Genomic DNA, 19,111 nt, shown 5'->3' with positions numbered 1-19,111 from the left:
CAAATGACCAAACTGCCCTCACGCTCTCCCACTTCGTTTCTTCTTTCCCGCCAAATCCCCCGTCACCAGATAAAACCCTTTTGTCCTCTCCCCCCAACCCCAAAAACAAATCCTACGATGGCGCAGCAAGAAGAAGATCCGAACCCCATTGCCGAGATACACAAGCTCGAGATCCCGACTCGCCGAGTGAAGAACATTATGAAACTTGACAAGGACATCAACAAGGTCAACTCCGAAGCGCTGTTTCTCGTAGCTTCCTCCACCGAGCTATTCATCCAGTTCCTAGCGGAGAAATCGGCACACGTCGCACTGGAGAAGAAGAAAAGAACTGTGAGGGTCGAGCACATGCGAGTTGCGGCCAAACGCCACCGCCCTACCGGTGATTTTCTGCTGGACTCTCTTCCGATGCCTCCGCAGCCGGCCGAACAAAACCCTCCGAAAGATCAGGCAAAAACGAGGCTGGATAAGAAGCCTGTTCCTTTTGCTACTCGGTCAATTGAGGCTTTCTTTCAGAAGTTCACTTAGATCTAATGATTCATCTTCTAATTCTATTTTAGTTTCCATCGTGCAGAATGTAAAAAATTGAAGAAACTACTCTGCTACTGGCTTTTTGATGTTGTTTTTATGGTATATGATTTTGCTTGTTCAAATTATTATGCTTTTGATTCTTGAGTTTCAGCCTGGCGAAGATTGAGTAATTGCCTTTCGAGGTTTTGAAATTTATGGTAAAGGCTGTAAGAATTCTTGTACTTGTGGTATTCTTTTTCTGTCATTAGTTATTAGGCAAACTATATTTCGTTTGTATTAATTTATTTGGTTGTCTGTTAATTTTCCTCATCAGTGACAATCTTGTCTATGACTCTCATGATCCATCATTGGACATTTGATAATCTAATACTTTGTTTAATGCACACTCCAGGTTTTACACGTTCTATTTCCTTATCCTAGAATCTCTTGTTGTCATTTTGTGCCTGACTTTGGGAAAAGATTGTTTCTTTATAAGGTTTTGAAATACCTAAAACTTAAGTAGAAGTTCTTGTTCCTTGTTCTTTCAAGTCTCATTGGAATAATGCTTATTCAATCTTGGCATTGCAGTTCTTATAGACTGAAAGATAGCAAAACATTTCGGAGTGTTGTTCTGGAGAAAGATCATACTCGTTGAATAAGTTCAATCAACACTGTCGGGGTTACTTATTCTGATTTACAGATATTGTGAAAAGGTCCTGTTATTGGAATTAACTTCCTAATGTATCCTTTACATTCTGTGCAAACTAGAAATGATCAATATTTTGATACGGGCATAGGGTTTTCCGTACTACTTGATAATAAGGGGCTGAAATGATGAAACAACTGAAACTAAGTCTTAACTGACACTCAAATGTGCTAGGGTGAAAAGGGGCCAGAAAATGATGAGACAACTGAAACTGTGTCTTCTCTAAGATGATAAGAGAACCCTTTTTGAGTGTATTTCCTTTGTCCATATGGTTTCCTTCCTCCTTTGGCGAAAGATATGCTTTCAGTAGGCGAGCTAATGCTGGTTGATCCCATCTGCTGTACGCCCAGGGAAAGTCTTCTGTTCAGAGGGGTTGCATTGCTGAAGCCTCCATTTGAGCTTTTATCAGAAAAATGATGACTGCTGGTGCCTGGCCTCATTCCAAAGGGGCTCTCATGCTGGGTTACTACTTTACTTTGTGCCTTCTTCTGCTCCTGGATGAAAGACGTAACCCATATATTAAGGTAATCTCTAAGTTTGTAGATCCTATTGTGACTGAATATTTCAAAGAAGGGTTCAACAAAGGAAATATATTTGTTACTCATGAATGAGAACATGCTGAATATAATTACCCTATCTCTTTGTTTTTCCTCTTCCTTTTCTTTCCTCAGCATATTGTACTCTTCAAGCATTGCAAGCAGAGGAACCTGTTGTCAGACAAATTTTCCCCATTGTAACTTTTGGGAAAGAATTATAATGCATATTTATAGCAGAATGATACTTGAATCACATTGAAAATTGAATAATGAGCCATAAAACTCAGAAACTTGGGGTTCTGCAATGGAATTAGAATGTTTAGTTCTTTCTAGACAATTGAAGAACAGTACAAGTTTCCAGTACAGTGTCAACTCAAATCAGTATTATCTTCTTATCTCAAGACTTTGAGGTCTGCTGTAGATTAGATATAACCTATTCTACCTTTTGATATGCGTTATTTCCTTTTAATTGGTCTCTAGCTAACTCTTACTTGTTCCTAGCTAACATCTGAAAATATATAGAGTGGTTACGAGAATGATTCATCTGAATAGCTATTCCAGATAGAATTATACCTCGTCATATAAGAACACCTTCTTTCTTTCTTCTTCCCAGTTTCTAGTCTTGGATATCAGCAAATCCACCAACGCTGCCAAGAAAAAGAGTGCAAATGAAATGCACATGTTACTCACTGCCTTTTGCTATAAACTCATTAATTAGATTTTTAATTATTGAAATGTTAATGCTAGCAACCAATATTGATGCACCAATAAAATTTTGCTTAGCTCTGTTGAAGGCAAGTTAATGACTTAGACAGATTCACCTGGTATCTTATTGACCATAACTCTGGCACGCTCTGCTCTTTTGAGGTTCTTGTGAGCACCTCGGCTAACTGAATAACGATTTTCATCCTGAAATAGTAAATGAGTTGCTACGATTTCTTGATGATATAAAATGCAACCCAAGAAAAAGAAGAAAAAAGAAAAAATTGTTTATGGGAACAAGAGAAGAATCTGACTCTGCTGTACTCTTCCAGCCAGCGCTCCTCATCACAGGTCAATATCCATTTCTCAACCTTCTCCATGATCACCTTTCGGCTGGCAGCTTCTTCTTCAGCTCTTGATATCTGTTCATCCATACTTGTGAGGAGATCGGCATGATCAATCTCCCCTTTTGTATGTTGCTATTAGTAAAATATTCTTATAACCATAAACAATAACTACTAGAAGTTCTCCTAGAAAGTTCAGTCTGACCAGAGTTTATTTGGTTGATTATTTTTTCCATCTCTGATCTTGAAGGTATTTCCATGTGTGATCTGCTACATATCTCCTCAAGCTCAATTTGTTTTTTGAAAAAGAACTCTTTCATCTTGCTTGCTTTTAATTGATCCAATCTCTTGACTTCAGTCTCAGCCTTGAAACATTTTTTGATCCAATTGAATCAATTGTGGCATTAAAGCCTAGAGAAGTTTCAGTTGTATGTGTTCAAAAGTCAAACCTGCAACACTATGTCAGGAGTAAGACTTCCAGGAGTGGATATCTCAGCTGATGCCATTGATGATAGGCTGGTGACATGGAGAAATTGTTGACGGTCCTCGTAGGGTGTGTCCATGAGATGCCACAAATTAGCCAATGCTCTACCAAGTTGTTGAAGCTGCATAATGATGTCAAATAAACAGGTTCAAATGCTGCTGTTCTTGAAACCAGTTCTATTTGAATGAAGTCGCTCAAGATCTCTAAATACTTACCTTGTCAAGTCTTGTTTGCTTTTCTAATTCAAGGGACTTTACTGTGCTATCAAGCTTTTCCAGAATACCATCACTGATGTTCTTTGACAGTCCTGACAATTCATTCAAGCTTGGATGAACTTTGGTGATGATAAGGGAGGAGTCCATTCCTAAAGTGGCTGACAGATTTTTGATTCTGCTCATGTATTTTTCCACCCTTTGAAGTCTGTCACTCTTTGATCCAGACATGTGTATGCAAAAGAAGAATTAAAAATCAAAGTTTCTCGTTTTAGTTGGTACCTAACGACACATACTTATTCATAATACCTTCTCACTGTGAAGTCTCTGAAGCTCATTCTGGTACTCCTCAAGCTTTTTAAGTGAAAGATCATTCTCATTAACCCAAACAGCTGATGATGAATCATTATACTCTGTCCGACCTGCTATCTCTGCAGAAATTTTATGTATTTGCCCTTGTACCACGCGGAATTGCTTAACCCGCTCTTCTTTCCTTAACTGCATCTCTCGGAGCGCTGGGGTTATAGAATTTAGCTGCTCCTTCAGTGTTCCTGCCATTTTCTCCGGCTGTCATGAATGAAAAGGTACTTGAATTAATACAAGGTAGTTCATATCTTTTAAGCATTTGTCCTGCTAAGATATATATAATTGTTTGTTCTACTATAAAAATATCAGAAGTCAAGCTTCGAATCAGTCATACGGATATAAGATGCCACTGAATTTATTTGAATCATGCACATACAACTTTCAAGTATTTCCTTGCTCTATTTTGGTTGATTGGATTTTTTAGTTTTGGATAACTATTTAAAGAAAGATTTTTCTTATATCAAATAATGGTGCTTTTTGTTTAATGATTTTCCTTTCCTTCCTCTACAAAATCCAAGGTTTAATGAGATTGGCCATTCTTGGAAATATGAGTTCTGGAGTGTCTACAATAGTTTGAAAGTTGGCCGTTCCATGATACTCTATAAGTTTGCCCTATACATCATAAATATTAGTTTGAATTTGACTTGCTGCAGTTTTATACAATGCTAACCTTCTTCCTACACTAGCAACAAGAATGCGGCCTATCTTACCCGTCCGGGAAGTGATCTTTCTCCAAGAGACAGAAGAAGATGAGTAAATTCAGCCTCAGATTCTGCAAGCTGCTGATGTAGTCGAGCGCGTGAAATATTCGCAGTATCAACTTTCCTTCGGTAAACTTCGAGGCACTCCTGCTCAAGTTCCAGCAGAACCTTTTCCCTCTCAAATTGGTCTTCTCCTACTTCATCCCATATGATCTGCCAGAATTAATTCAGAAGTTGTCAATGAGGTAAATGGCTTCTCCCATTGCAATGAACTACTAACTGAAAAACTTGCCTGTAATTCTTGTAGTAAATATCCGCATGATGTCTCCAACAACGCCGAACTTCCCATCCCATTTGATTTTTGGAAGGATCCCATCGAAAAAATCCTTTCTGAAGTAGTAGGCAGAAAGGGGGTGGGGGGGTGGGGAAGCTAGAAATTGTAAGAAGAGTGTTCTCATATAAATTATAGCCACTGGGGTTTTCTGTATTTCTAGAGAAGTTTTAAGACTACAGAGATGGAGGGACCATATCTGATGGGGGCTTTTGGCAGTGAATATTTGCTTAAAAGATAAGACTTCCCTGGTTGGTGACAGTGAATCTTTGGTTTTAAGGGTTCTCTGTTGCTTTTAGTCCTTGAGTTCGTCCCTTTACATGAAGGTCTTAACATGGAGATAAGATATATGCATCTCTCATCAGAGTTCAATTGATAATATTATCATTCTTTTTATGCTTTAACCAGAACTTGATTCTCAAGCAATCTCTCATAAAAGTGAAAAATTGCTTAGAAATGCTCACGGCATGGGAGCTGTGTGCAACTGATGAAACTAAAGTTATCGCATGGGCTTTAAGTAGGAATCTTTGTTATTCAGTATGCCATAGTGATTGCCAGATATCTCATGTTCTTATTAGCTCACAATTCTTGGAAAGTTTCTTCGTACTAGTTGTGCGGCATTCATCTAATCAAATAACAAGCATAATTATTACGATGGATCACTGACTTTGAAGTATGAACAGCTTGTGTGCATGATTAGAATTGGTTGAGGATGGAATTTCTGGACTATTCACTAAGGCAACACTGATGATGATGATGATTAGAAAAGGTTTGTAAATTAACCAGATTCTGTGGCTAAGACATCATGATTATGAGAAAGATTAGTGATCCCTTTTCCACAAAATGACCCCCCACCTGGTCTACCTTTTTCAGTGCTTTTATTAAAAACTAAGCACATTATATTTGCTCTTTAAGAAGTCCCATTAATGTAGTTTGAAATATAGAATGCTTGGTAGCCTTTCTTCTTCATCAGTATGCTTTATTAGGTGGCAGCATGTGAAAGAGGATGCCAAATCATGTCATGATGCTTAAATAAGGAGAGGGTGGCATTGTCAATGGGTCAGGTGTTGATCCTAAATTCCTAATAAATTTTCTTATTCAATATGCAATTTTCCCGGGTTAAAGATCCAGACCTAATATGATTATTAATATCCACATATATATATATATATATATATATTGACAGAAATTAAATCTTGTTTGCTTTTTTCTGCAAAAGGCCTAAATCTGATTTGTTGAGTCAGATATGGATGATGCTATATTTTTGTTATACATGAAATTGATGCCAATTAAGATACAAGTTTCTAAATAGTGATGGTGCTATGTTTATCATGTAATATTGCATTCAAAGAGTTGATTTTTTCTGTAATTCTTTTGGATTCAGATTCACATCCGGATCCAAATTCGGGCTTTTTAAGATCTGGAATGAAATGGGATTCAACCGAACTCGAGTCAAAAACTGGATTCGGGTCGGATACAGCATTCGCACGTGTGAATTTGGGTCGGGCCCAATTAAATTAATCCGAACACACTGTTGACAGCGCCCACATCATGAGGTCCACCCACGGAAGCAAATACAAATTTCCGGTTATAACAACTCGTTAGTTTCTTTCGACTTTTTTCACTTCAATAAGCTATTATTTATATCAAATATGGCTAAACGAACAAGAAATTTCTGTTATTAGGTGGTGGTTGTAAATGTTTAAAATAAGTGCTTATTAATGTTATTGCTAAAAATAAATTATAAAGAGTGTTTGTTTTCCAGTTTCTATTTTTAAACTGGTTTAAATTAAGTTGATTTAGCTATAAGTAATTTTCTATCAATTTTTATAACTCATTGGTAAAATTATAAATATTCATTATTTTTTTTAAACACACCAACTCTATTTTTTTTTTAAATTTTTAACTGTTGTCTTTATAACATTACATTATTGCTTAACCTACAGATTTCTCTACAATTTATTCTCACTACAAATAAAAAGCTATTGCAAACACTGCTTCCATCTATCTAATAAGGTCCTTAAATCAGCGGATAGCAGAAAGGGATGTGCCCTCCAGACCAGCCAGCTTGGGCATGCAGCAGATCCTAATTGAGACACTAAGTTCATTTGACTGCCTAACTTCAATTCTTTTCATCCTCGTTTCCAGACAACTTATCGCCTCCCATGCTACCATCCTAAGCTACAAGCATCACCAAAGCAATAAACAAGCTGAAAATGAAAACCCCACTGCACAATTCTATCCTCTCTCCATACGAACCTACAAGAACTATGTTGTCAAGAATAGGGCCACAGAGCACGCCATCACTCGCCCTCGTCTCGTTGAAACTGTAAAACCTTACAGAAGTCTCCTTTGATGATTCAGCCTTAAATCTTACAGAATGACGGGAAGCTGATCCTGTTCCATTGCTTCGCATGGTGAAGTTGTGGACATCTTCTCCTGTTTGTACGTAGACTATGAAGTCTCCTACACACGAGTCATTGGCGTCCCCCATTGTGAAGTTCAAAGTGTAGGAGGTGAATGTCGTGGGTAGTTTTAGGTCTACTTGGATCCCAGATGGAGCCCCGGAGAGCAGCTCCACTGCTGCTTTGCCTTGAGGGACTTTGTAGTGTTTGGAGTCGATGTATTTGATGGTTCCGAGCACGGCCCATTGTTGGAGTGGGGAGACGAGTCTGTCTGGTTCATCGTTTAGTAGAATTCCGTCTGAGGAGTTGCTCAAGAATGCTGGTCCAACCTCAAAACCTCCATTGGCGAGCATGTTACCTGCAATTTTGAGTGGAAAGTGAGGCTATGTACATGGATGAAAAATATTATTAATTTTTAAAATTGTACTATTGCAGTTATATTTTGCATTACAGATTCTTACTTAAAAATCAGATTACCTAGAAATTTTTAACGTAAATGTGGAAGTTGCATTTTCAGTCCATTATCTTAAGGTTAGTACACTTATCGTCTCAGTAACTACGAGATTCTTATTAATGATTTCATAAGTATAAAAATTCTCACGTTTAGTCATTTCGTCAAATTTTGTTAATATTTTTGATGAAGAAGACTCGTGCTAAGCATTTGGTTGCTATCTTGAATGCCAAATGTGTAATTTTTTTGGTAATTTTTGGGACCAGTAATAATAATCCCATAACTAAGAAACTAAAAATAGCAGAAGAGTTAACGATATATGACGTGCTAAATTACACGTACCTTTTCGTCAAAATGCTGATAGAATTTGATGAAAGTGCGATTTTTATAGCTTATACAATCACAATAAAATACGTAACCAATGGTACCAAAAATATGTTGTTCATAACACGTAGAAGATGAAAAATGCTATTTCTCTTAGCAAGAAGGTATTTACATAATAATTTTTCAAGATCTGAGGGCTCTTTTTAAATATATCCAAGAAGGTGTCAGCATAATTATACCAAATCAAAAAATAATATATAGATCTCTAGTATCAAATAATCGAACAAATTAATTTATGACTACACTTTGCCTAATTAAGAGAAACACATGCTGCTTTATAATCTAGCTGCGTGCATGAGTTCTTCAATTCATAAATCGTGTTTTCCTATTCATTTGAAGAGTTGTATCTACTTCAAGTTAGCTGAACACACACCTTCATACCATCTAGGCATCCCATTCCTTTTCACAGTAAACGCATCCACCACAGGCCAGCAGCTGCTACCGTTCCGCCCTGAGGTTGATGCCACACTCGCAATCTCAAGATTGACAGAGTCCCCTCTTCCCCACCCCCCCATGTAGAACGCATGCCTCTCCCACATATCTCTGCTCAAATTCCTTCCCAAGAAGATCACCTTCCACGTTTCAAGAACCGAAACGTTAACGGCTGCAGGACTATCAGCAGCACAGCCCTCATTCAGCGCAGCAAGATTGAAGCTGAGAATGTGATCCCAGTAGCCATCTGCTGTGCCTCTAAGTGTTTGGTTGATCCTGCCGTTTTCGCCCAGCCGGACTGCGTGGCCGTCCCTGGCCTTAAACGACGAGTTAGCGCTGGACGTAAGGTACCAGACTGTACCGTTGAACGACCATCCTGGGATGGAGTTTGCTTTGGTGAGGAGGAAGACTTGGGAGGTTATATTAATGGCTGCTGGAGGGCTTTCGAAATCCGGGTTTTGTAGCGAATCTGTAGTTCCAAAATGGAATTGGTTAAAGTTATATCATAAATTTCAATCATCAACATTCAATATATGCTAAATATAAATATCAAATATGTTTAACTAATTGATATCTATTATTATAATTAACTAATAATTACTATAAGTACGAACCTTGTGCAGATGACGAAATTGTGATGCACACGAAGAACAACAGGAGTGGGTGGAATACATGCTTCATTGTATGTGTCTGTATGTGTGTGGAAATGGTGATGTATCGACTTTAAGTAGAGAAGAAGACGATGGAGACTGCTTTGTGAGGAAATCTGAGTTACGGTCAAAGTAGTTTAGGTTGTGAAGTGTTTCTAAAATAGATGTACGACGGATGAGCAAGTTGCTTTCCCTTGTTTGTCGCGACCTTTGGTAGGTGATTTCTTTTTTTGGTTCATGTGAATTTTCTAATCCAAATCGTCTTGTATTTTTAATTTTAATTATAACACATATATATATATATATATATTGAGTTAGATGCAATTTACCTCTGTAATAAAAAAAATGAACAATTTATCATGGTGTAGAAAATAAAAATAGTAATTTACCTAATGTGTTATAAAAAGTATAATCAAATACCCCCAATGCGTTTCATACGTTACACGTGCTTATTTATTTATTTTTATTTTTAATTTAAAATTTAAAATATCATTTATGTATTATTTAATAGCCGTCGGATCTTGATTAATTTAAAGTTCAACTTTAACTAATAAATTAATAGTGTGGATTTTATCTAGTTCAAATCAACAGTTTAAATTTAAATATATAAAAGTAAATATTATATATTATATAATTTAAATTTGAATATATATTTATACTTTAGAATAAAAATTATATATATATATATATATATAGAGAGAGAGAGAGAGAGAGAGAGAGAAAGAGATGTTGGCGGTAAGGTGGCCGCCGGCGAAGAGGGAGGTGGAGGAGAAGATCTGGGTTGAGGAGGCGGCCAAGGGAGGAAATGGGGTGGCGAGGGGCGTGCGAGGGGGAGGGAGGAAGAGCAAGCGGATCTTAGGCAGAGAGGGAGAAGGTGCGGCCAAGGGAGGAGGGAGAGGATCCAGTTGGGGGGAAGGGGGGTAATGGATCTGGGCATGGGAGGGGTAGGAGGCGGTGCCAGGTGTCACTAGCCGCACCTTAGTCAAGTCGGTCGGCAATGACTTGCGGAGGATATACGGGCGGTTAGGGGATATCAGTTGGTATGCAGGTGCACAAACAGCTATTGAGTAAAGACTCTTACCGATTGGGGATCACAAAATTGTTCGTACGAAAACTTTCTTGATGTGTGAGGATGCTACCTGCCAAGTATGAAGTCATTTCGAGGACTTTTGGGTACAGAGATATAAGGGCGACGATCAAACGTCACCCTGCACGCGAGTAGGAGACAGATGTGTGAAGCAGAGTTTATCTTTGGAGATTTGCAAAACCATTTCTAAGGCGAGATTCTTAGTGCGTTGGCAACGCCTCCAAAATGTTTTGGAGTTAGACGGTTCCGATTGGTTAGGAAACACGACGATATTTGGAGTCTGCCAGTGTAGTAGCGAAACTGTGGTTTCAGAATATTGCATGGGTAATTCCTCAATGATGGAGGATAGGATGGGGCTGAAACTCTTGGGTTATGATGTAGAAGTCGTAGGCTACACAATGGTTCAAGCGGCACGTGATTTGAACATCGGTTGAGGGAGATGCGGAGAAGGTGCGCTCTTCGGCCATTCCAATATCTACTCTTGAAATAAGGAAAAATATTTTTAAGTCTATTATAAAGAGGGCATATAATGGTAAGCTTCAAAGAGCCCTCCCCGTGTATGACGACAGTAACGCCAACTAAATGAGCAATTTATTGGGAGCATGTGGAGGTTTTCAAAAGATGATCCTAGACATCTTAAAGGAGTGTTTAGAATCCCCAAAAGGTATGGGAATTGGACAGGCGACGTAAGGCCAAGGCCAACACCTCTCGTGCGAATGGTTGATTGAGCCAAGAACTTCAATATCTCGTGAACCAATTCGTGGCATGCGCTATTGAGTTCTAGCCGTCCACAGGGGTCCGTTGGCTAAGGTGAGCGGTCGTGGAACGACGATGCACTGTGGGAGAATTGTGAAGCTATGCCGAAAGACAAGAAGGCGTGTTGGGCATACCGTGTGGGATCAATGCATGATGTTGGTATATCGAACTGGTCTCGAAATTATGATGCGGTCCTACTCAAGCGAGGCATAGCAGACGGCCACGACGAAGGAGTGCTACGAGGATGCACTGAGTGAGCGTTGGGCTTGAGATAAGCATTGGGGCGCATGCGGAGCGCCGTAATGTCGAGCCGGAGCGAGGATGCTCCTTGTCATAGGGGGATGCGTCGATAGGTTCCGAGATTTTGGGTGAGACGCATGGCCGCATACTAGCTATTTGCGCCGGTTGCAAGAATGCGCAAAGGTGTTCGTGCGAAGAGCTTAAGGAAACATGAGCATTTTGGATAGGTGAGTACACAGGTAGAAGGTGTCGCACTGGAAGGTGTTCAGATGTCGCGCTAGTAAGCTTCGGTATCGAAGACACATGACAAATAGTCGATAAACTCTGAGATGTGCGAAAGCTGGTTGAAGGTTGGGTGTAACCTGAGATGCCGCACAAGCAAAAAATACATTTGCTACGAGATAAAAGAGCCCAGATAATCTCGGGCTCCTGAAGGAGAGTTGTGCCCAATTGAAGATTTGGATTGACACATGTGCTTTACATCAAAGTAGAGGTCAGTTGAGACCGTACTTTGAGACAAGATCATATCGGATTGCGACATAGTGTGTAGGCTTGTTGTCTTGGGCTTTAAAATACTTCAATGAGCAGAATTTTGGGACAAAATGATCTTGTGAGATATCTGCCACAAAAATTATTGGGTAGAGTCCTTTTGCGCGGATTGATGCTGTTTCAGAGAGCAAGTGACTATAGTCCAACTTTGTTTTTACTGGTTGGCAGTTGTGTGAGCATCGTAGATATGTTGAGCGAGTTGTTGACCGCATCCCAAACTTTTTTTTTTGGGGACAGAAAAATTATCAAATTTCAGAATTCATATTGATTTTCCTGAGCGAGAGGGGGACATGCTAACGAGTCGGTAGTGGATTGCACGAGCCACGCTTGCGAGATTAAGCAACCATGTGTGTGGAACTGCTACAAGTTAGGAGAAGATTAAGGCGATGAGGCCGTTTTGGTGGAGGAGAGGTACCACCTTGTGTTAAAAGTGGTGGATAAAGGACCACCTTCTCGTTGGAGAATGAAGAACCTTCCATCGAGGAAGGATGAGGGTCTTGTTGAGGTGCTGAGGCACAGTTACACATGGGATGGTTGGAATAAGTCATCCTTGGGGTTGCGAGGAGTGGACGTTGAGTGAGGGAGGAGGAGGATGCGATTGAAAGGGGTGGCGATGGGGAGGACGAGGGAAGGGGGTGGGCTGCGGCGGCAGCGAGAGAGACGGGGCTGGGGTTGGTGTCGATGCGAGGCTAGGGAGATGCAGCCGACAGCTCTCCCCCGAATATGAAGAAGAGGGAATATATATATATGTTATATTTATAACTAACATATATATGTACTAATATATTAAATTCAATATATATATAAAATAATATATTTTTTTGATTAAAAATTAAGCCAAGATGCAAGAGGGAGCGTGTAGTGCACCGTCCTGTGTAAGGGGGTATTTTGCTATATTTTTAATAACACAGAGGAGTAAATTGCTGTTTTATTTTTCACATGAGGATAAAATATTGCTCATTTTTCATAACACAAGAGGATAAATTACATTTTTTCCTATATATATATATATTATGTGTACAACGTTGATGTTATTTATTTTATTTAAAAAAAAATTATTCACATAATATATATACATATTAATTAGAATAGAATATGCATCGAGAATTGGTATAAAAAATTCAAATCACCTAGAATATAACAAGTATATATATATATATATGTATGTATTAAACTATTAGCGAATAGTTTTGAGAGAATGATAATTTTCTGTACAACTTATGAAATTCTATTCAAATTAGAAAATCATAATATATCTGAATCGAATCATTTGAGCGTAACAATGGGATATACATTAATCATTACATTATATTTTAACTCGTGAAATATTACAATAAATATAATTTGTTATTAAGATATTTATACAAAAACTCACTACATAAATGGAACAGTACCAACAACAATAATATAGCTCTTGAATTCGCAACCTCTATTATGAACCTTAATTCTACTGCATGGGCAATATCCTATCAAAATGGATGAGACCCCAACCTATTAATTGAGAATGAAACTCTAGAAAATACGTCCAAAAAGTCAACCGATCATGTGATGAGTAATACGTTAATTAGGATATATCTAATTTCTTATTATTTTCTCATGTACTTAGGATATGATATGATATGATATGATTGATGGATCATATATACTTGTTACTAATTGGTATCTTGATATTGATGGAGTTCACAAGAAAGGCTTTAAGAGATAAAAGAACTCCCATAGGATCTTAAAATTGTTAAATAAAATAAAGATTCACACACTTTTATTCGAGCCGCATCGCACTCAGTCCAATCCAACCCACATACTTAGAAACATAACTGTAGATCACTCAATATATAAAAGACCGATACCATAACACGTGGATTCTTACACGTATAGATTTTGGTCCTATATCATCCTATAACCATTTTAGGCCAAGTATATAACTTTAATTGAGAGAATACATCTTTTTCCTCAATCCCGCACCTTACTGACTTAAGAATCAAAATATTTTAATTAAGACCTCCTAACAAACTTAACAGTCGCTTATTTTATCAAGTTTCAAATACTATCCAAATTAGACTATACTTAAAATCATAACAGTCCCCGGACCCACATCAAATATAATAAGAACTCCCATTCTACTTATTTGCAAAAGGGTCAACTTGAGTATGTTTGAAATCAGAAAATGCAGAGTTTGGCCATGAATATAAATAAAGATATGTATCCTCTTGATGAGGAAACTGGAATTGTATCCAAGAAAGAGAAACACAAGCTGTAAGTTGAGTTTAATATAAGTTTTTGTTAAACCAACTCCTCCTCTAAAAACTTAATCTATTACAACCAGGAATAATTTAAGGTTTAATTACACTTATACCTCTTACAAAAATGTTAAGTTATATTGTTTTTCTAGAAAAAAATTAATATTACACTTACACTCTTTTCAAAATTCTCGTTACACTCAATTTCCTTCCGTTAGGGTTTGGACGACAAAAAAAATTACATAAAATTTTAATTTTGCCTATTATTTAATATTCTAATATATATTTTCGTACTTATAAAGAGAGAGAGAGAGAGTGAGGTTAACATCATTAAATTTTTTACAATTTATTTTGCTAATGTCAGTATTTTTTATCCAAATCCTAACAAAAAATGGTCAGGTGTAAACAGTGAATTTTTAGAGGGAGGTAAGTGTAATTTCAAATTTTTTTTGGAAAAAGTGTAATTTCTTTAAGAGGTCTAAGTGTAATTTACCCATAAATTAATATTAATATTTTAAAGCATCCCGCCTCATGTGTAAACCCTGTACGTAAAATAGTTTTAAGATAACGGATTCAGTACCTTCTATATGATTTGACTATGATGCTATATTAAACGACGACTTCATTCAAAAGTTTAAACGATTAAAGAGAAAAACCATTTAATATTATATAAAATAGTTGAACATATCCGTAATAAGTTGGTCTGCAGATGTTTGGTTCAATGAATTGAATTTCATTGATCGTTATAAAAAAAAAAAAAAAAGGAATTGAATCTCATTGTTGACTTCCAAAAGCTTTTGAGTTTTCACACTATTGACCAAACAAAAATAAAGGTGAAATATAGTCAGTTTCATACGAGAAATTAATAAATGTTCGTGTTTGGCGCATTTTCATCAATTATACACAAAAATTGAAACTACGTACCTAATAAATGCACTAAAATGTTTTATTACTATATGGATCTTTTCGGAAACTTGATGTAATTATTAAGGTAAATGAAATTGATACCTATGTCTCATTATATAAATATTTTTTATACACTCTATATTAAAAACGTCGATTATGTACAAATTCATATTTTTTGGGGTGTTTTGTTTTATTTTGTGAAGATAAAGAGTGAAAAATAGATACAAATAGTATGCTTTTTAGAATATTACGTATGTTTGAATTTATTTTTGGAGATCACTTAAACTAGTCTAAAATATATGTTGGCTTTGTTTCTCGGTGACAAAAATCACTACTCATTCTAAAATCTAGCCTCCTTCATATGTGTAATTGTACATATTATTATATACAATTGTATCATAAAACCATTCCATATGCAAATCAATTATATTTCATTTAAAATGATTAATTTTTAATACAATATTTTAAATTGAAGTTTTCAATATGAGAAAATTAAAATTGTAAAAGATTCTATCCATTTTTTTTTTAATTATGTTACAAGATACCATTAACATTGAATCCGTGGATACTAAATTTAAAAGTGATTTGTATCCAATAAATCCGTATAAAAGATTTATAACCCTTGGATCGCAGTTTGAAAACAAGAATCATAGAATATAGTCTTTATTTAGAAACTGTAACATTTTAATCAAAATTCGTAGAAAATTATTTGTCTATATTTTCCACTCTCATAATTATTTTTTACAAACTCGAAATTTGTATTCACATTATTTCTAATAATTAACATTTTAATTTATTAATATAATATGCTACTAACATTTTACGTTTGTTTTAAATCAATGTATAAAGCGAATTTTTGTTTATTTAATTAGTTTTTCATGTGGATAATATTTAGATTAAAATACACTTTGCCCTATGAACTATTCCCATGTAACATTTATCCTCTTAAATTAATAAATGTAACATTTACCACCATAATTGGACAAAAAATGCCCACCGTGCTTTAAATACTTATATTATTTTTAATATATATTTTAGTATTTTGCATATTAAATTATTACCAAAGTATTTTCTAATAAGGGAAGAATTTAAATTACACGTGGAGTATAAATTATATTATAATTAAAAGATACTTTTTTTCCAATTGAGAAAATTTTAATTAAACTTAAACTACTAAATTATTAGAAAAAGAAATTCTTTGAAATATATATATATATATATATATATAATATAACGGCAAAATTCTTCTTCTTTTATCTTTTTTAATAAATCTTTATAGAAAAAATAAAATAAAAATGATTGGATTTCTCACATTTTCTCTAAATGCGAATGTTTTATAAGTATTAGAATGAATCAGTTCACAAATGTAACCCAAATAGCTCCAAAATTAATTTTGCATTATTAATGATATAAATTTTAAGGATTGCATTAAGACAGTTATTTACTAATAATTATGTTTCATAAATTAAATATCATAAATCCCTATTAATTTTTTAAATGAAGTATTTAAATTATATTATATCGTATTTGAATCAATAGATTTTAAAATTAATTTCAAAATTCATCAAATATGTTTGGGTCTATTCCTCTAGCAGGGACCCCTACCCTTTCCTGTTTCTGAAAGAGCATATGATGCCGCCTTTTCAACCAGGAAAGCCAATCATTTTGAAATATGTTTCATATAAATTTCCAGTCCATTTAATTAATATGAAGTTATTTTCCAAATTCAAATCCTTCCATCCAAATCATGTATTTAAAGACGGTATGAATATTTATTTATTTTTATATGAATTATTATACTTTATTTAAAGTATAATATTAATTTATTAATTAAAACAATATAACGTTAAAAAATTAAAAAGACATGTACTTGAGCTAGGAGTAGTTCATATTTTCCCCCAACAGAAGTTGAAAAAAGTGATATTTTTCTTATTAGCCTTTATTGAAACAGAAAACCCTAAAATCCTTTTTTTGACATTCACAAAAATATGTGCTTAATTATAAATATGTGATTATCAAAATCTATTTTGAATTAATATCTTTAATAAAGTAGGCATTTATTGATTTATGATAAATTAAATAAATAATAAATAAAATAAAATAAGATAATTGAAAATAAAAATAAACAAATAAGATGTTAGTGGATAGATGAGAATGAAAAGAAAGAGAGAGAGGGAGAAAACTAATTCGGTGTTATGTTTTTAAATAAGGATAATTTTATTCATATTTATATTTATATTATATATAAAGGGAGAGCATCTTTTTTATGTTTTTCTTTTCTTGGCATGCTTTTATATATTTATTTATTTATTTTTAATTTTCATCTAGCTTTCCACACCCATTATCTTTTGATAATTATTTTTTTTTAATTTTCTTTCATCTCTTTTATGTTACCATTTATTTACAAATTTAGTATTAACTTGTTGTTTTGTATATAGTTTATTAAATGATAAATATTTTATTTTAAAAAATATTTATAAAATTTACACACACATAGAATTTGCCACAAATTATTAGCATTGAAAAGACACCACTAGGCCGTGGAGCTTTAGCATTATTATGTTGAAAAGAGTGATGTCTCATTTGAGACGCTTGCACAAAGTGAGTCCGTCTCCAATGGAGAGATGAGCTAATTCGATGCGACCATCATTTGCCAGAAACGAGTTCAACTTCATGATATGCCCTCTGCACTCCTTCAAGTAGTCTTGCATCTCATCATCTTCAGACGCTGCCACTGTGCCGAACCACAGGGTGTTGTCGTAGGCTATGATTCCTCCGACCTTAACGAGCTTCAACAACAACTCATGGTAGTTGATGTAGTTCTCCTTATCAGCATCCACAAATGCAACGTCGAATGTTCCTTCCTCTCCCTAATCATTTCATCATCGAACAATCAACATGCCTCATTACAATGTCTAATTACAAAAATACCCCTTAAATATCTGGCAATGTTACAAAAAAAAGAATTCTAGAATATAAATACAAATCCATGCACCAACAACACTACTCATAATATGATCATATAGAATATATTTAGAATTTGGATTAAGAAATACAGCCGGACCTTTTTTTTTTAATTTCTTATTGTTATTATGTATGTATGTATGTATACCTTGGCGAGGAAATCGTTCATGACTTTCATTGCATCGGATTGAATGAACTGAATTTTGTGAGCCATGTTTGCCTTTTGGATGAATGGCAGACCAGTCTCGTATGCTTCCCTATCTGGATCAATTCCTATTATCTGAAAATTCATATAATAAAATCATAAAATTTTGAATTCATAAAGCATAAACATACATTGCATATTTCGTTATGATTTTCATTTTATTACAATTATGTTCTATATATATATATATATATTGAAAAAGGAGTATTGGTTACGTACTTTGCCATCATCAGGGAGAGCAAGAGCAGTGCAGAGAAGTGAGTAACCCGTAAACACTCCGACTTCAATTGTCTTCTTTGCGTTCATAATTTTCAAGAGCATAGACAAAAATTGACCCTCGCTGGCACAGATATCAAGCTCCTGATTATCAATTCAAAACATTAATTCGAAGAGAGAGAGAGAGAGAGAGATAGTAGATCATAAATTCATATCATGGTACCAAAATTGATACTTGTCTACAGTAGCATTCCGGAGTTCTTTGAGTTGTTCGTGCTCTCTCGGATAAACACTTGTCTCCAACAAGTACTGCAATACACACACCCAAAAAATAAAAAAAAAATAATTCCGTATGTCCTAACTGTAATTGAAGTAAAAGTCAACCTCTAACCCAATTCTGTAAATTCTACATCCATTTATGGAAACATATGAAGTTGTAATTAGAAATTAGTTCCTAAATTCCAATTTGAATCTCCGCATAATTACATGATGAGAATGAGAATCAAAGCAGAGAAATGAACCTTAGCGAGAGCATCGCTCTGAAGGATGGTGCCGTAGAACTTGTCTTTCATTGTGGACGTAAGGGAACCAAATGAAAAAGGGAATTAAATCAGAGTATTTGATGATTTGAAGGAACAAACAAAGCAAAGTGTGGATGATTTTTGAATATGCGAATGTGAGCAATTTATAAGGGTACGTTACGGCTATACGGCAGCAACGCGTGAAAGCTGCAACCTGGG

General features: G+C 35.4%; 4 protein-coding genes across 11 annotated transcripts; 1 reads left to right on the top strand and 3 right to left on the bottom strand.

Annotated features, from left to right (window-relative positions):
• Window positions 1–3: 3 nt before the first annotated feature.
• On the top strand, window positions 4–6,637 carry NF-YC13 (nuclear factor Y, subunit C13). Of its 6 annotated transcripts, none has more exons than XM_088883458.1 (6): window positions 4–725; window positions 920–1,003; window positions 1,096–1,737; window positions 3,154–4,075; window positions 4,544–4,803; window positions 6,274–6,637. In XM_088883458.1, the coding sequence occupies exon 1, from the start codon at window positions 4–6 to the stop codon at window positions 523–525; it is 522 nt and encodes a 173-aa protein (XP_088739584.1). In that variant the 3' UTR covers window positions 526–725; window positions 920–1,003; window positions 1,096–1,737; window positions 3,154–4,075; window positions 4,544–4,803; window positions 6,274–6,637. The 6 variants fall into 6 exon arrangements, with proteins under 6 accessions (XP_088739584.1, XP_088739582.1, XP_088739583.1 ...); XM_088883456.1 differs by having other exon boundaries at window positions 4–1,003; window positions 3,154–3,833; window positions 3,929–4,075; XM_088883457.1 differs by adding an exon at window positions 5,876–5,953 and having other exon boundaries at window positions 4–1,003.
• Window positions 1,134–5,162, bottom strand: MAP65-8 (microtubule-associated protein 65-8). Of its 2 annotated transcripts, XM_011088476.3 has the most exons (11): window positions 4,851–5,157; window positions 4,568–4,771; window positions 3,801–4,058; window positions 3,495–3,707; window positions 3,245–3,400; window positions 3,001–3,160; window positions 2,766–2,917; window positions 2,571–2,658; window positions 2,323–2,396; window positions 1,846–1,920; window positions 1,134–1,707 (listed from the first exon to the last, which is right to left on the bottom strand). In XM_011088476.3, the coding sequence occupies exons 1-11, from the start codon at window positions 4,932–4,934 to the stop codon at window positions 1,384–1,386; spliced, it is 1,788 nt and encodes a 595-aa protein (XP_011086778.1). In that variant the 5' UTR covers window positions 4,935–5,157; the 3' UTR covers window positions 1,134–1,383. The 2 variants fall into 2 exon arrangements, with proteins under 2 accessions (XP_011086778.1, XP_011086779.1); XM_011088477.3 differs by lacking the exon at window positions 3,001–3,160 and having other exon boundaries at window positions 2,766–2,873; window positions 4,851–5,162.
• A 359-nt stretch (window positions 6,638–6,996) lies between the features above and the next one.
• LOC105168676 (Emb:.1 protein, putative (Protein of unknown function, DUF642)) lies at window positions 6,997–9,345 on the bottom strand. The gene is made up of 3 exons (XM_020696226.2): window positions 9,176–9,345; window positions 8,503–9,030; window positions 6,997–7,652 (listed from the first exon to the last, which is right to left on the bottom strand). Exons 1-3 carry the CDS (start codon window positions 9,240–9,242, stop codon window positions 7,066–7,068), a joined length of 1,182 nt encoding a protein of 393 aa, XP_020551885.1. The 5' UTR covers window positions 9,243–9,345; the 3' UTR covers window positions 6,997–7,065.
• An 8,151-nt stretch (window positions 9,346–17,496) lies between these two features.
• LOC105168408 (flavonoid 3',5'-methyltransferase-like) lies at window positions 17,497–19,055 on the bottom strand. Of its 2 annotated transcripts, none has more exons than XM_088883337.1 (5): window positions 18,893–19,055; window positions 18,595–18,680; window positions 18,375–18,495; window positions 18,099–18,230; window positions 17,497–17,856 (listed from the first exon to the last, which is right to left on the bottom strand). In XM_088883337.1, the coding sequence occupies exons 1-5, from the start codon at window positions 18,941–18,943 to the stop codon at window positions 17,566–17,568; spliced, it is 681 nt and encodes a 226-aa protein (XP_088739463.1). In that variant the 5' UTR covers window positions 18,944–19,055; the 3' UTR covers window positions 17,497–17,565. The 2 variants fall into 2 exon arrangements, with proteins under 2 accessions (XP_088739463.1, XP_088739464.1); XM_088883338.1 differs by having other exon boundaries at window positions 18,607–18,680.
• Window positions 19,056–19,111: the final 56 nt, after the last annotated feature.

Source organism: Sesamum indicum, linkage group LG8 (genome assembly GCF_026168435.1).
Source record: "Sesamum indicum cultivar Baizhima isolate 11 linkage group LG8, ASM2616843v1, whole genome shotgun sequence".
NCBI lineage: Eukaryota > Viridiplantae > Streptophyta > Magnoliopsida > Lamiales > Pedaliaceae > Sesamum > Sesamum indicum.
Note: the sequence above shows the minus strand (reverse complement) of the source record. Positions and strands in the feature narration are given on the sequence as shown.